The 14,813-nt window shown below is 41.0% G+C and overlaps 1 protein-coding gene across 9 annotated transcripts in view; it reads right to left on the bottom strand.

Annotated features, from left to right (window-relative positions):
- PHLDB2 (pleckstrin homology like domain family B member 2) overlaps nucleotides 1-14,813 on the bottom strand; it is a 246,037-nt gene that overhangs the window by 13,333 nt on the left and 217,891 nt on the right. For 6 of the 9 annotated variants that reach the window (XM_029215008.1, XM_029215014.1, XM_029215016.1 and 3 more), the window contains 4 exons: nucleotides 12,403-12,543; nucleotides 11,114-11,213; nucleotides 7,253-7,273; nucleotides 3,468-3,675 (listed from right to left, as the gene is read on the bottom strand). In XM_029215008.1, coding sequence (XP_029070841.1) covers nucleotides 3,468-3,675; nucleotides 7,253-7,273; nucleotides 11,114-11,213; nucleotides 12,403-12,543 — 470 coding nt within the window. The remainder of the gene's footprint in view (nucleotides 1-3,467; nucleotides 3,676-7,252; nucleotides 7,274-11,113; nucleotides 11,214-12,402; nucleotides 12,544-14,813) is intronic. The other 3 variants (XM_029215012.1, XM_029215017.1, XM_029215013.1) reach the window with 1 other exon arrangement.

Below are 14,813 nucleotides of genomic sequence, written 5' to 3'. Positions count from 1 at the left end.
GGTCAAGCCATCAGGAGTTCACCACAGGAATACTGCTTTAAAATGTTCACAGTTATTTGGGAAAGTAGTCTGATGTTTTCAAAATAACAACTTGCAAAAGTGCAGAGTGCCTAAGAAACCCCTCTGAGATCCCTATACTTGGAAATGAAACGGCTGCACTGTCAACTTTTATTCCTCCCATCATCATTATACAATAGTTGCCGAGTTGCTGACTTTTATTTGTGTCCTGTTATTCAAAAGTAACACACTTAATTGGTCAGTTTACTGGCATTTATGAATAAGTACTCAAAGTTCTAGGCTTTCTGTCCTGAGAACATCAGCTCCCGGCACCCCTGCATGACTCTCTGACGTCCTCCTGGGATAAGCGGGTATTACGAGAGCTCCTTCAGAGCAAGAGATGGATGGTTTCATGCCCAATTGTTCCACACACTCAAGTGTCTTTCATTTTTTAAAAAGTGAGATACCGGGCTTCCCTGGTGGCGCAGTGGTTGAGGGTCCGTCTGCCGATGCAGGGGACGCGGGTTTGTGCCCCGGTCCGGGAGGATCCCACAAGCCGCGGAGCGGCTGGGCCCGTGAGCCATGGCCGCTGAGCGTGCGCGTCCGGAGCCTGTGCTCCGCAACGGGAGAGGCCACAACAGTGAGAGGCCCGCGTGCCGCAAAAAAAAAAAAAAAAAAAGTGAGATACCGTATCTTCTAATATTGAATGAAGTGAAATACTAACCCTTCTGACATTAAAAAATAATGGCAGCAAAAAATTAGCTTTATTCTTTATTATTATATAACTCCCTACTTAAATTTAAATTAAATTAAGTTTTCCGTTGTAACACGGAGAAATATCTATAATTCTCACGGTTGCTTTAGTGTTTTTCCCAAGGGACTCCTTTCCTTCTCTGACAGGATATATCCAGTAATATCAATATTTCAAACATTATGATGCCAGAATTAAAATACACTATATTTTATTTACCACAAACTGTAGCCTCTCTCCTTTTCTTCTTTTCTTCCACTCCCCAGATTTCCCGGCTATATCTGGTTAGATTGAGGTTTCTCATATTCTTTTCATTTATGAGACACTAACCCAAAGCTAAGTATACCTTGCTGATACTTTCCCTCTGTCTCTGTCACTCCTTTTTTGGGGGGCGGGGGTGAGGAGCAAATGATTCAAACCTTTGTAAAGACAGAAATGCTATATACACGATGGTAATTTTCCACCCAACTATTTTAAAATCCATCATCCTCTTGCATTCAAGAAACAATCCTCCACTTAGCAGATGAGCAAATCAGGACCGAGAGAGTTCTGTGATCCGCTTGCAATAGCACAACAGTTGTCAGGTCGAGCCCCCAAAGCTCCTGTCCCAGCCTGTGACTTCATTGCAATAGAGCAAAGTTTTTTTGATGGCCATTATTCAACTAGACATTTTCACTTGAGACACACAATTGCTCAATGAACATTGATTAAATATTGGATGCTTGGGGGGTTGAACTCATAATGGTTCTCAGCCAATTGAAATAGATCAAACAAAGAAAAAAAATCAAATATCCCGAGGTATTTATTCAGCCGACACTTACTGAATGCCTACTATGTGCCCAGATCTCTGCTGAATGTGGAAACCAAAAGATAATTAGACATCCTCCTTGACACTGAGGAATGTACCAATTAATTATTGAAGAAAAAATCTGTATGCTGCAATGTGATCAGTGATATAATAGAAAAAAGTATCAAGTTCCATGGAAACATGAAAGAAAAATGCCCTGAAAGGAGAAATTCTCATGAGTTTCCAACTTAAGTTTCAGCTTAAAGGAAGAGAAGACTTTCTCCAGGCTAAAATGGGAGGGGTTGGGGGAAGGTAAAGACATTTTGCAATGCCAGACACTCTCAATGCTCAGTAAGTACAGGTTGAGGGAATAAACAAATGAGAGGATGAATTGACTCTAGATAGTGGTGTGCTGGTAAACTAGCTCTCTGGAGAAAAACAAAACCCCTGATATGCAGCAAATGTCTATTTATGTGGAGTAAACACTCCCACCGTGGCCAGTTTCAAGCTACCAACATGACATCACTGATCACAGAGTTAGGAGGAGATGTGCACCTCTGGCTCTTGCCAGCCAGTTTGAGCTGACTCCAGCTCACTGTTAACTGTAGAATATTCTATAAGGATTTGTGGAATGAATGAGCATATAAATAAAAGAAAGAACAGATTACATGAGCCCAAAGCTAGAACCAATATGGTCAAAGGCACAGAGATCTGAGAATTCTTCGCCCTCTCAATGAATAAGAAGCTCTGGGAGGTGTATCAGGAGGAGAGAATGAATGGGGAGTTGGGCTGCATCTAGAATGCCAGGCTCTGGGGTCTGACTTTATTCAACAGGTAGTAGGGCAGGGCTTCCCTGGTGGCGCAGTGGTTGAGAGTCCGCCAGCCGATGCAGGGGACACGGGTTCGTGCCCCGGTCCGGGAAGGTCCCACATGCCGCGGAGTGGCTGGGCCCGTGAGCCATGGCCGCTGAGCCTGCGCGTCTGGAGCCTGTGTTCCGCAATGGGAGAGGCCACAACAGTGAGAGGCCCGCGTACCACAAATTAAAAAAAAAAAAAAAAAGGTAGTAGGGCATCATCACAAGCTTTTTTTTTTCAATTAATTAATTAATATTTGGCTGCGTTGGGTCTTCGTTGCTATGCGCGGGCTTTCTCTACCTGTGGTGAGCGGGGGCTACTCTTCATTGTGGTGCACGGGTTTCTCACTGTGGTGGCTTCTCTTGTTGCAGAACATGGGCTCTAGGCGCGTAGGCTTCAGTGATTGTGGCGCACAGGCTTAGCTGCTCCACAGCATGTGGCATCTTCCTGGACCAGGGCTCGAACCCGTGTCCCCGGCATTGGCAGGCGGATTCTTAACCAGTGTGCCACCAGGGAAGTCCCCATCACAAGCTTTTGAAGGAGCGCTCTGACTAGATCCATATTTTAGATGCACCTTTGGCCATAATCCCCTAAGAACACCTTTGCTTGCCTCAAAGTATGAACACGAATGTGAATGGTTAAATCCTTACAAAATTTTAATATGCAGAACAGCTAATGTCTTTCTTTCAACAAAACATAAGGGTAAGATATCCTTCAAATTCTTACTCTGTTGCTGGAAATTACTTCTTTACTGAATCAAAAGTAGTCCTAATGAAGGTGGAGTCAACCAACAGAGGCAAATCCATTTTGAAGCACAGTATATGCGTGAAGTCAAATGTAAAGAATAGAGTAAAGGAGAAAATGGATTAGATGGTGTGTGACTGGCTCAGTCACACAGGATACAAAGAAACTACTTTCAAAGACCACCATGACACCCAACCCTCTTCTCTACTGTAGAGTCTTTATGTTTCAGAAATTTGGGCTTGTACATATACATGGCCCCAAATTGATGGCTTTACTTTTTGAAACCGACAGGTGCTTTTCCAAACCAGAAACCTTCCCCAGGAATACATCTTACCTAGAGATATTGTCAGGTGAGCAGGCAGAGATGCTTGTCTCCATGCTGTCAGAGCTGTCTAGGCTCAGAGTATCAAAGGCCTGGTCCTTGTAGCTGTGATCTGGGTAGTGGAAACTGTTCAAGTAGACATTTGATTCAGATGCTGTGCGGCTGTAAAATTCAGAAGACTTCTGCCTTTGACCTTCACTCATCTGTTGGTGATTATATCCTAAGGAGAGAGCCATAAATACGTTAGTATGCCTCATTTTTTTCAGTCTTAGATCTTCTAAGGCTTAAACCAGGAACCCAAAACATCTGCCTATGAAACTGGGGCCTTGGTCTAATTTGTTTTGAAGCCAAGAAGATCAAAGAAATGGCATAATGCTCAGTGCAAGGAAGAGTTTCAAAGAAGTGGTCTTGGGAATGATCTTTTCTGTCAGCAGATCACTTGACACTTTCCTATACCATTTCTACATCTCAGCACAACCGAGAAGCACACATCAGCACACACACACACACACACACACACACACACAAAACCAAAACAGAAACACATTTAAAGGCCGTGAATACTCTGATAATAGCTGGGTTTAAGTGAAGCAAGACGACTCTAGTGACAAGCAACACCAGGGTTTACGGGCAGTCACTTCTTCAGTGGTATTGCAATTTAAAGGGTACTGGATCTGGTCATAAAATAGGTGGATCATCTAGGTGTAGGATTTGAGAAATCTGTGTCTCACTCATATCACTCACACTTTTAATCTGGTTAATGTTCAAACTGACATTTTCCTCATCCTTTTTTTTCAAATTCCCTTGTCTGCCAATTACTTATTTAAAATACTCAGAATCAACAATCCTTCCAATAGCTGTACTCCTCCTAATTAGTGTATATACAGCTCTCTTCTTTTTCTGCCTCAACAGTCAGCCTTCAGCTAGTTGGTGATATCAACCGTATGAAAACATAGGGATCCCATCAACAGGAGCAAAAGTTGCCACTAATAAGAGGGGTTTTCCTTACCCTGGTACCTGGTCAGCTGGCACATTAGGCCACTGGCTTGACTTTGTGTTACTCTATGGCTTTCTTCTGGTAGTTGATTTTGGGCATCACAAATCGACTTATTCTTCCTTTCAATTCTCTATTTAGCATGTATTCGGGAATCAGGGGTCATAGTGATAAACAAATCCCTTAATTCATTAAAAAGATGTTTCTTTAACCAGTACCATAGTTTGCAGTCACTTTCTCCCTGATCAAATTTACTTACCAGACCTATGAAGAGTTTACAGTTGGACCATCTGGATTTTCCCTGTTTTCTTGTACTTTACCTACCTTTCTATGAGGCTTTTAATTAGTAATGGAATGGCAAAAAGCAGGCCAGAGGGCAAAAGAAGGCAAGTAATTCCAAACAGCTTCCTCAGCTGTTAATTAAATATTTCCATTTAAAAAGGAAGCCACATCCATGATGCTTTAACAAAGCATTATAGACCAAAACTAAATCTGTAAAATGATTAGAGTTCCATGAGGAGTTTGCATGTCATTAGTATTTAGAGCAGTTTTAGATGTCTAAGTGAAAATATGTTAGTTCAGGTTAAGGCATTTCTGGGAAAATAAGTTTCCTTGATATAAGATGTAATTATAAGTTATAAATATACACGTATGTACACATCACTTTGCTAAGGAAAGATGCAAAACATAATAGCACACCATGAGACTTTAGAGAGAATATTATTAATTGTAATGATTAATGCATAAAAGCATTACACAAAGCCAGTGCGTTCATAAGCGTGGAGCTTGTGCCTTTTTTTTTTGTCTTAAGAATGGCAAAATAATTCATTACTCAAATATTTACCTTTGATACTTGAACTTTTGGAATTACTAACTGCTCCTGTTAAATCGTTTCCAATTATTCATTATGAAAAAAAAGGGGGACGATAAAAAAAAAAAAACACCAGAAATTATTTGAAAAGCTCACACGCATATCTTTCCTTATACTTTCAAAAAAGGTTCGTTGGCAAGGAAACCTTCACACTGGCACCAACGACATGGAAGACATTTCCTTGTTTTAGTATGAACAAAACATCCCTAAAAGACAGCCCTGTCATTTCAAACATATAAGACTTATCTCCTTGGTGATGACAGGTGCCACAACCTCCCTTCCCTTCAGTTTTTCGCTATGAGGAAAAGCCAGTTCCTACAATGCAATTAACACTTTTTTGGAAAAGCAGAAAAGAGGGGGAACGTATTTCTTCTTAAAGCAACTGTATGCCCTGCTTCTCAGATGTTCCATGATTTTTTTTTTCCCCCCAAAAGTACCACAGAATAAGAAAATGAACTTACCACCTTCAGGTGAGGCAGACAGTAAACTAAACTGGCTCCAAGTTTTCAGATGCGGCCATAAGGGAGAGCCGTGTTACAATGTGTGCTGTGCTAAGGACTGTGAATGTAAATTCCCTAGATCACCTCACTACGTGTTTTATTTTTATTTTATTTCTTTGCTCGACGTCTGAGAAAACCTTGCATCACTCTGGTGGTAGGATAAGCACCTTGCATTTTCATGGCAACTTAAACGAAAAAGGCTGCTTCTAACAAGTAGCTTCCAAGGCAAGATTTTAGTCTCCTGTGGATCCAGTGTGAGTGGGAATGCCCATCTTATGCAGTCCCTTCTATCCCCACAACCGGCAATATTTTACTGATCTCAGGGAACTCAGCTGTCACCTGGCTTAGCCTCCTCCCTCCTGAACAATTCCAAAAAAACAAGTTACCCCTGCAATTACAATCGAGGGCATGGACCTCTCCCTCGTGACCCCAGAATTGCACCAGCGTGATTCCTAAGAGCTGGTTTTAGGATCCAGGCTCTGGCCTGGCCATTTAAAGGTACAGATACTTTCAACAGAAGGACACCATAGAAGCACAGGAGACGGAAGGAGCGTTCCTGGTAGGAGGCCCAAGAAGAACTGCTGTGCATGAAGCAGCACCAGAACAGGTGTGAGCTGGATTAAGCCACTGCTCAAGTATAAGTTATCAGGGAGGGGGTCATATATGTCCTGTTCACCACAGAATCCCCATTTGTTTAGCATTCAGATGTCACAAAATAAAGAGTCACTGACTGAATGCACTTGTTCAAGAAATTCCAAAAAAAAGTTTGTTCAGGTTTTTCCATAAGATGTTACTGAAAAACCCAAATGAACTTTTTGGCCAACCCAATATATTAGTGACTAAATAAGGAAGTGGAATGCATCTACTGTTTCGGGTGGGGCAAAGTAAGTGGACTGGAAAAAATGAGACTTCCCCAAATCCCTGAGACTGCTTGGTTTTAAATTATGTAGCAAGAATAATATTCAGCGGGGGACAGCATCTGAAAAGTAAAAAGGGCCTTGTAAATGCTCTAAATCCTTCCTGTCCAGATAGAAATGGCTGTTTGAATAGGGTATTTTATAAAGTTTATAAAGTAAGACCTGATAATATCTGAGGCTGGTCACTAAGCATAGCACATACCTGGAATCCTAATCAACTCAAGTCTCTTCACTGCCCCGGAAGAGCCAATAGGTTGGACGTTCAAGGCCCATTTATTATTATTATTGTTATCGTTATTTTTAATGTCAATCTCTATGAATTCTGGCTAATTGTACCTGAAAAGTGCTTTGTGAGTTAACCATTGTGGGATATATACTCTTGCCAATATTTTCCAAATGTGTGTTATATACCTTAAAATGGTTATCTGGGCCTTAATACAGAAAATGAGATGACTTAAAATTATAACCTCGGTTTAAGAGGATAAAATTAATCAGTATTTCTGACAATTTCTCACCTGCTGAGACATTCATTCTTCCTAACCATAGTCCACAGCCAGAAGACGAAGGTGCAGGACAAGTCAGGAATGAGGAGGAGAATGACAGAGAAAGGGAAAAAGATACAAGATCAAAAAGGATGACAAAGGGCCAGGGAAAATAAACGTCTTCCAACATGCAGTCATTGACCGTGTTAGTAACAATACCAGCTTGACAAGGTAAGATATTCACATTTTTAGATTAAATTTGAGTTTATAGAGACGAACTCAAGAAGTTAACAAAACAAAAACAAGCTTCTGATACATGCACACAGTCAAAAATGATTTGTTACAGGAGAAAAGAATTTTTCACACATGTTCAACTAGAAAATAGGGAGAATAAAACAAGATTATATCTATAAAACAATTCTTTTTTCCAAGAAGACATTAACAAATAGTTTTTAAGACTTAAGGTTTGTAAAATGCCATTCAATGATTTGAAGCACAGCCCATCAAACTTTATAACAAGTCAGTCTTTTAATGCCCTACATTTCTGTCTCCCAGCCACATAAGAATCATTTATTCTAGCCAGCAATTTAGGCTGTTCTTCACTCTTTACTAAGTCTCAAGGCTTAAATGGAATGAATAGGTAGGAGCCTCCTAAATCCTTCCATCTTCTCACATAGCCTGCCGCCTGCCTTATTTATACCTGGCCTTTATAAAGGGGAAACATCATATTTTACACTTAGCCTACACACATCACAAGGCCCACTCTTTTCTTTATCTAGATCCTGAGTCTTACGAAACGGTGCTTCCGAAGCACTCGTGTTTCCTGCATGGTCTGACCTTGCAATAAAAAAATCAAAACAAAGAGGGTCATGCAGCTGCCGGTCAACGAACAGCAGCTGCACGCAGCATTGTGCTTCTAGCAAATGTGCAACAATTTTCCTCTGATGTGTAAAAAGGAATAATCATTAGACTAAAAGTCCACCATTGTACAGTTTTAAATCTGATCACTTCTTAAAGATGACAATGACCTTTCATTATTTGCTGGAAACAAAAACACCACACAGGGAGGTTGTTGTACCTTTCTTGGACTTTCCTGCATTGAACAGAAGATAAAAGGACAAAGATTTCATTCATTCTAAAGCTTACAAAGGAATAGTTCACAAGTTGTACAAAAGCCAATAACCATTACAACTTTAGGATCTGAGTCCCTGGACTCTTTGCTTTAAACTCCGCTCTCAGAGATCTTTGTTTGCATGATTCACGCTGTCAGGTCTACTAACAAAGTGCTTATTGAAGGAAGGCTCATACTTACACCATCGTCCTTGATGTATCCATTACGAATAGGCAGCAAAAAAATAGTTCATTTAAGTTAATTTGTGTAAGTCATAAAAATGATAAGACCTATTTAATTTGAGTTAATGAAAAATGTGCGAGGTCTGATTTTTTCAAAACCATGGACTTTTACTTGGTGTTTGCTATTTTAATGGAGCCAACAAGTAGTAGTGAAACACAATTCCAAATGAAATTATAAGTCATCCTCCCTGGTCCTTGTGGGCCACCTGTAAGGGCTTAGTAGAAAATCTTGCCAATTTTATGGTCCAATTTTAGTAGAAAATCTTGCCAATTTTAAAAACTGCAGTCCCTGACCCTTCCTCCTCTGGGCAGGGAAGCCAAGGGTGGCAGGCTGGCCTCACAAGATACATCACATCCTCTTGGATCAGCACACATATGAGGCTTCTCTATTTCCTTGGAAGCTGTCTCATCATCACCCCATGAAACTCTTTAAGAGGAACACCACTCAGAGCGGCAGCAGGGAAGGACAGGCTGCAGACTTCTGGGATGTACAAAAGACCCAACAGTGAAGAACAGGGGCACAAAAGACAGGTCAAAGACAATAGATTTTGTAGACGGTACCTAATGTGACCTAAGGGAACTGGCTCAGTTCTTCTTCATGGACCTAACATGGGGATTCCCATTATTTGGGGGGAACACAGATGAGAAAAATAGAGATCAAACATCCCTCCAGTTTCACCATATTCTCACAAGAATCCTCTTACACAGTATTGTTTACAGGTTTGTTTGGTATAAAGGACTAGTTTTTCTTGCTCTCTATCTTAAGGCAAAAACTTTCAACATAAAGCATGGGTGCTGTGGCCAGTCCAAACTTTGATGCCTTCAGCCAGTGGGAAAAATCCATTTAAAAAGAAGTCTATAAATATCACAGAGAAATGCATCAACAGAAAACAGACTTGACCCACAAACGAACAGTGATTAATGAGAGCCAAAATATACTCATTTATGTTTATTATTTATATACCATAAGAGATATTTTTAGTTTATTAAGAAATTATGATAAAATAAAAGAGAAGTTCAAATGTATTTTATTCAAAGGTTAACACTGTAAACCTCTCATATATTATAAACCACTTTTAGGAACACCATAGCTTCTATTAACTCTTAAATCACTCTGGTAATGATAGGAAATCCTCATTCAAGTGATATATATATATAGCTCACTTATCCACACACATATACACATTATGTATACATGCATATATATACACCAATATATAAACATATTTCTAATGATACTAGTGATTATTCCCTGGTGACATTAGCAAAGAGGCCGAGCAGTCAGAATTGCCTCTAAGCTGGCTTAGAGGGAAGGGTTTCAATCCCACTAATGAACACATTGAGAGGCCAGACGCTCATCACTCTGTCAGCATCCCCATTCACATCCCGGGCATACATCCATCACTGCATTTACCACATTTTATTGAAAGCATCTGTTTGTTTTTCTCTTCCTCATGAGACTCTAGGCATTTCAAGGGCAAAGATCATGTAATTTATTTGTATTTTTGCTGTCTAGCACCATGCCTGCTCAAAAGTTAGGGCCAATATAAGCTGACCTAAACTACCGTGTTAACACAATAAATCTAATCTGCACGAGAAGCTCACCTCTGGAACTGCCTTACAGTATTTTCTTCTAGCCCCACAAAGACTACTTGAGAACCCCATTAGAAACGCAACATATTATTACAAAGAAACAGAACATGCTGAGAGTCCAAGTCTACCTGAAACCTAACAACCACATAGAATAAAACCTCAACCCGGGCTTCCCTGGTGGCGCAGTGGTTGAGAGTCCGCCTGCTGATGCAGGGGACGCGGGTTCGTGCCCCGGTCCGGGAAGATCCCACATGCTGCGGAGCGGCTGGGCCCGTGAGCCATGGCCGCTGAGCCTGCGCGTCCGGAGCCTGTGCTTCGCAACGGGAGAGGCCACAACAGTGAGAGGCCTGCATACCACCAAAAAAAAAAAAAGCTCAACCGACTTTAAAAGGCCTAAGGGAAGTCTGTCCTGGGCCACTAGTGCTCTGTGTCAGCTCAATGAGTCTTTAGCACATGTTCAACAGGGCGGCTCAGCCACAAACCAGGCGAGTGATCTGACTTGGTTAAGTGCCTTGGTAATCTCTCAGGATCTCAGGGGTCTCTTTTTTCCTTCTCCCAATCAAATGGGAAGGTTAGTATTCTCTGTGGGCCTTTCTGATTGGAGATGTCTACTGAATTTATAAAATACAATGGTTATGTACCAGCCAAATGTGCATATAGGAAAACTTATCTCAGTACAACAATAAGGGAGTATACATATATATATCCCTCCCCTAAGTGGACACATGAAGAGTAAAGTTGACTGAATCACTTTGCTGTACAGCAGAAATTAACACAACATTGTAAATCAACTATACTTCAATAAAATTTTAAAAAAATGAAAAGAGTAAAGTTGAGGACTTAGGTTGATCCCCTCCCTAACGATCCCCAACTCTGTTTGGTCTCCCCCTCCCTGAGGAATTCTAATTCTTGACAAAGGACATGACACTGGGCTTAAAAGGTACCTACCTCTGAGCATCCTCCGAGATTCTGAGTCTTTGGTCATGGTTGCCAGCGAGTGGGGGAGCACACTGCCACAGCTGTTGCTCTGTCCCAGGGGCAGGTGGCCCTGTGAGAAACAGGAGGAAAAACTCAGGCAAACTGCAGGCCCAATGGTCCTTCTGGACATGGTCACATCGCTGATTCCTAGCTCCTATCTAAGCGCAGAAGGCAGCAAAGGTAGGTCTTTGCACCCCGTGTGTTGATGCTAAATGGTAAAGCCCAGTCGCTGTCCCTCCCCAGGAGCTCCACAGCAGTCTCAACATCACAGCCATTCCTCCAGTGGCAGCAGTTCCAAAAGTGAAGACAGATAGGGAAAACACTGTCCAAAACCACCTTGGAGAACAACTCAAAGTCCTTCATGCGCGAGGAGCAGATGCAGGGACAAGAACGCATGCACATCATGCACAAGGACAGAGGAGATCCACACACGTTACAAGGGCACCAATTTCCATCTGCTCCAAGTGATCGAGTGGGCTGAAAACTGGAGACACGTAATATTAACTATCCCGGTGGTTTTAGCACACTTTCAAAATAGCAAATTCCTTGGAACACCAGTTTATAAAATAGATGAAAACAAAGTGATTAAGGACAAGGGAAGGACTCCGAAGTCTGTCCCACTCAAAACCTCCTTCTCACTTGCCCTTCCCCTCTTCCTGCCATGACCCCTTGGTAAGGCAGCAGAACAGGCGTGAGGGCAACTCAGGCATCAGACCACATGGATCCACTTTCTAGCTTCAGGGCCGACCAGCTTCAGGTGACCAGGTGGACCAGTCACCTAGCTTCTTTCCACCTCAGTTTTATCCATGTATACAATGGGGATACTAACTAGTACCTCTACTACCTAGTGTTGTTGGGTTTTACAAAGAAACAATCCACGTCAAAGGCTTAGCCCAGTGTCAGGCTCCAAGAAATGGTTCGATAAATATTTTTTGCCATTATTCCTGGAATCCAGAGCTTATGTCCTCCAATTTCCATATCTGGGATACAGCTACGGGAGTGTGTCACATAAGTGAAGGCTACTCACCACTTGTGTGGTGGTAGAAAATACCCTGGACCAGGTGCTTCGGTCCCAGAGCGTATAATTCCAAACATCCTCTGAATAGGATAGAAAATGCAATTTAGTTATGACGTCTGCCCAACAAGCAAACTTAATGGTATATTATTTAGCATTTTCTTTAGGGGCCTTTGCATGTCAGTCAACATAAGGACAAAAAGACTCACTGAAGGTGAAGCCCGTGGTTCTCCCCATGTCCTACCTTTGGGGCGGTGCTTCTCCCCATAGTAGCACTGCTGAAATGAGGGGATATGGAAGGTGTGGTTTTCTTTCGAGGCAAAGTGTCACTCAGATAGAGGCCTTCTTGGTGCTGTTTTTTCCTTTCTTCCAGACTTCTAAAATGCTTTAAATGCAAATGTAAAGCAGAATAGCAAAACTTGACTAACTGAAACAGGTCACTGAAATAATTAAGAGGTATGCATTTACAAAGAAGCTTTGGAATTTTAACACAGAATTTTAAAAAATTACTCAACTTAGACTTGTATTCACTAAGAAAATTGGGTTAGCATTTGGTAAGGTACACTGGAAGAATTTATTACTGAACCTAGAAAAATTCAGAAAAATCCACCTGTCATTTCTGTAGTAGTGCCTGCTGCCTTGGGGCCTCAGGACAACTTACAAGTTATTATGATGGTTGCCATGTGGATGGCAGAACAGCCAGTGGACAAAGCAAGTAAGCAGTTTCTCCCTTTGTCTGTCTGGACAGTTCTGTGTGATGGCACGGATCCCAGTGTGAGGAGAATAAGAAAAGGGAGAAGGAAGAAATGAAGAGAAAGCATAAACAGGGAAGTGGGTTTAAAGTTAGAATCATATTTCAGTCACATAAACACACTCCAAATCCACCTGTTTCCATATAAGGCATCCTTCTAGACTGAAAAAAGATCTTGGCCAAGGAGCCTCTACAGCAATCCCTCACATTTAAAAATCCTTCTGTTGACTATTTCATTTTTATTTTCAGATTCCTAAGGCAAAATTTTTGCCAACTCGAAACTTATCCTAATTTTTCTTGGCCTCCCCCAAAATGTCTTCAATAGTAAATTTATTTCCTAATTAGAGGTTCTTTAGGTTTGATCATTTTTATATTGAACTCAAGCTTTTGAAATATGTAAAAATTAATGCAACTTTGGGTTATCAAACTTACTATCAATCTCCAAACATGCCAATCATGAAGAATATCTGCAATTTAACTTTACAATTATCTGTTTATACTAGATATTTATTAACCTAAAAGTAGTGAGGAGATACAGTCCTTTAACCAAAGGTAATAGATAGTAAAGGTAGCTGTAAGAAAGGTAAGGGCTGGGCATAGGAAACTAGAGCTCACCTATTTTGCGGGGGGGGGGGTCTATTGACTGACTCCTTAGGATCTTCTAGGGCCAAATTCACATAAGGATTTGATTATAGTGGAAAGGACTCTCAAAATAGATTTTTTGAATACCCCAGCATGAGTATGCATAGAATGTATCAAAAGGAGGGCAACACTTTTGGAATAATAAATTATCTATTTTAAAAAGTACAATAAAAAACTATTGTTCTATGGACCAAATGCACTTCCTGTGGTGTTACACTGGACAAGCTACTCACCAATGCTGAGCCTCAGTTCCCTAAATATCAATATGGACGTAGTTCGTATTTCACGGGATTGTTAGAAGGAAGAAATGAGACATTTGTAAAATGTTGAGGAAATTTTGGCTCATAGCAGAGGAATGATGTCTATTATTATGGTTTCAATATTGTGTGAGGAAAATATTTTGTGTTGACACAGCAACTTTTTACACCATGGATTTTATAGAAATAATTATTATGGTTTTGAAAAATACCTGAAGTAAGTTGCAATATTTTGGTTGAATGGGAACTGAAGCATGAGGATGTGAAACTACCTCAAACATATCAAAAGCCAGGAGAGGACAATCAAGGTCTCAAACTTTCTAACAATCCCCACACTCTTAGGCCATAATAAATGTCCTTAAAAAAAACAGGAGTATGCATCTTATCTTTTTAAAAAATACCTTTGGAAGACCCTAGCACATATTCTGCAACCCACCTGCCACCTCTTTGTTAGGTTTTGAGTTTTTAAAAAGGGACCAGGGGGACTTCCCTGGTGCTCCAGTGGTTAACTTCGCCTTCCAATGCAGGGGGTGCAGGTTCGATCCCTGGTTGGGGAGCTAAGATCCCACATGCCCCACGGACAAAAAACCAAAACATAAAAGAGAAGCAATATTGTAACGAATTCAATAAAGACTTTAAAAATGGTCCACATCAAAAATATCTTTTAAAAAGTAAATAAATAAAAAGGGATCAGGAAAAACAAAACGAAAAAATACCTTTGGAAAAGTTGAAGAAAAGATTTCACATCAGTTAAGTTTGTTGTTAAGGTGAAACTCTAAACACCAGCTCCTAATTACCTGCTGGTCCTGTTGCTGCTGCCTTCTGTGTTTCTTAGCTGGTAGAGGAGGTGGTGTGTCATTTAAAGGAAAAGAATCGACAGATGTAGCCACGACTTCAGGCCAAGGGGCCGATGGAGGTTGAGTGATAGGATGAGGAGAAAGGGTGGAAGGAAACATAAATCCAGAACAGACAGGTGCTCTTTGCTTTAGAGGAGAAAGAAAAAAT

The sequence above is a fragment of the Monodon monoceros genome, unplaced genomic scaffold (genome assembly GCF_005190385.1).
Source record: "Monodon monoceros isolate NGI ecotype Baffin Bay Population unplaced genomic scaffold, NGI_Narwhal_1 Super_Scaffold_11, whole genome shotgun sequence".
NCBI lineage: Eukaryota > Metazoa > Chordata > Mammalia > Artiodactyla > Monodontidae > Monodon > Monodon monoceros.
This window is presented reverse-complemented; position numbering and strand designations above follow the sequence as displayed.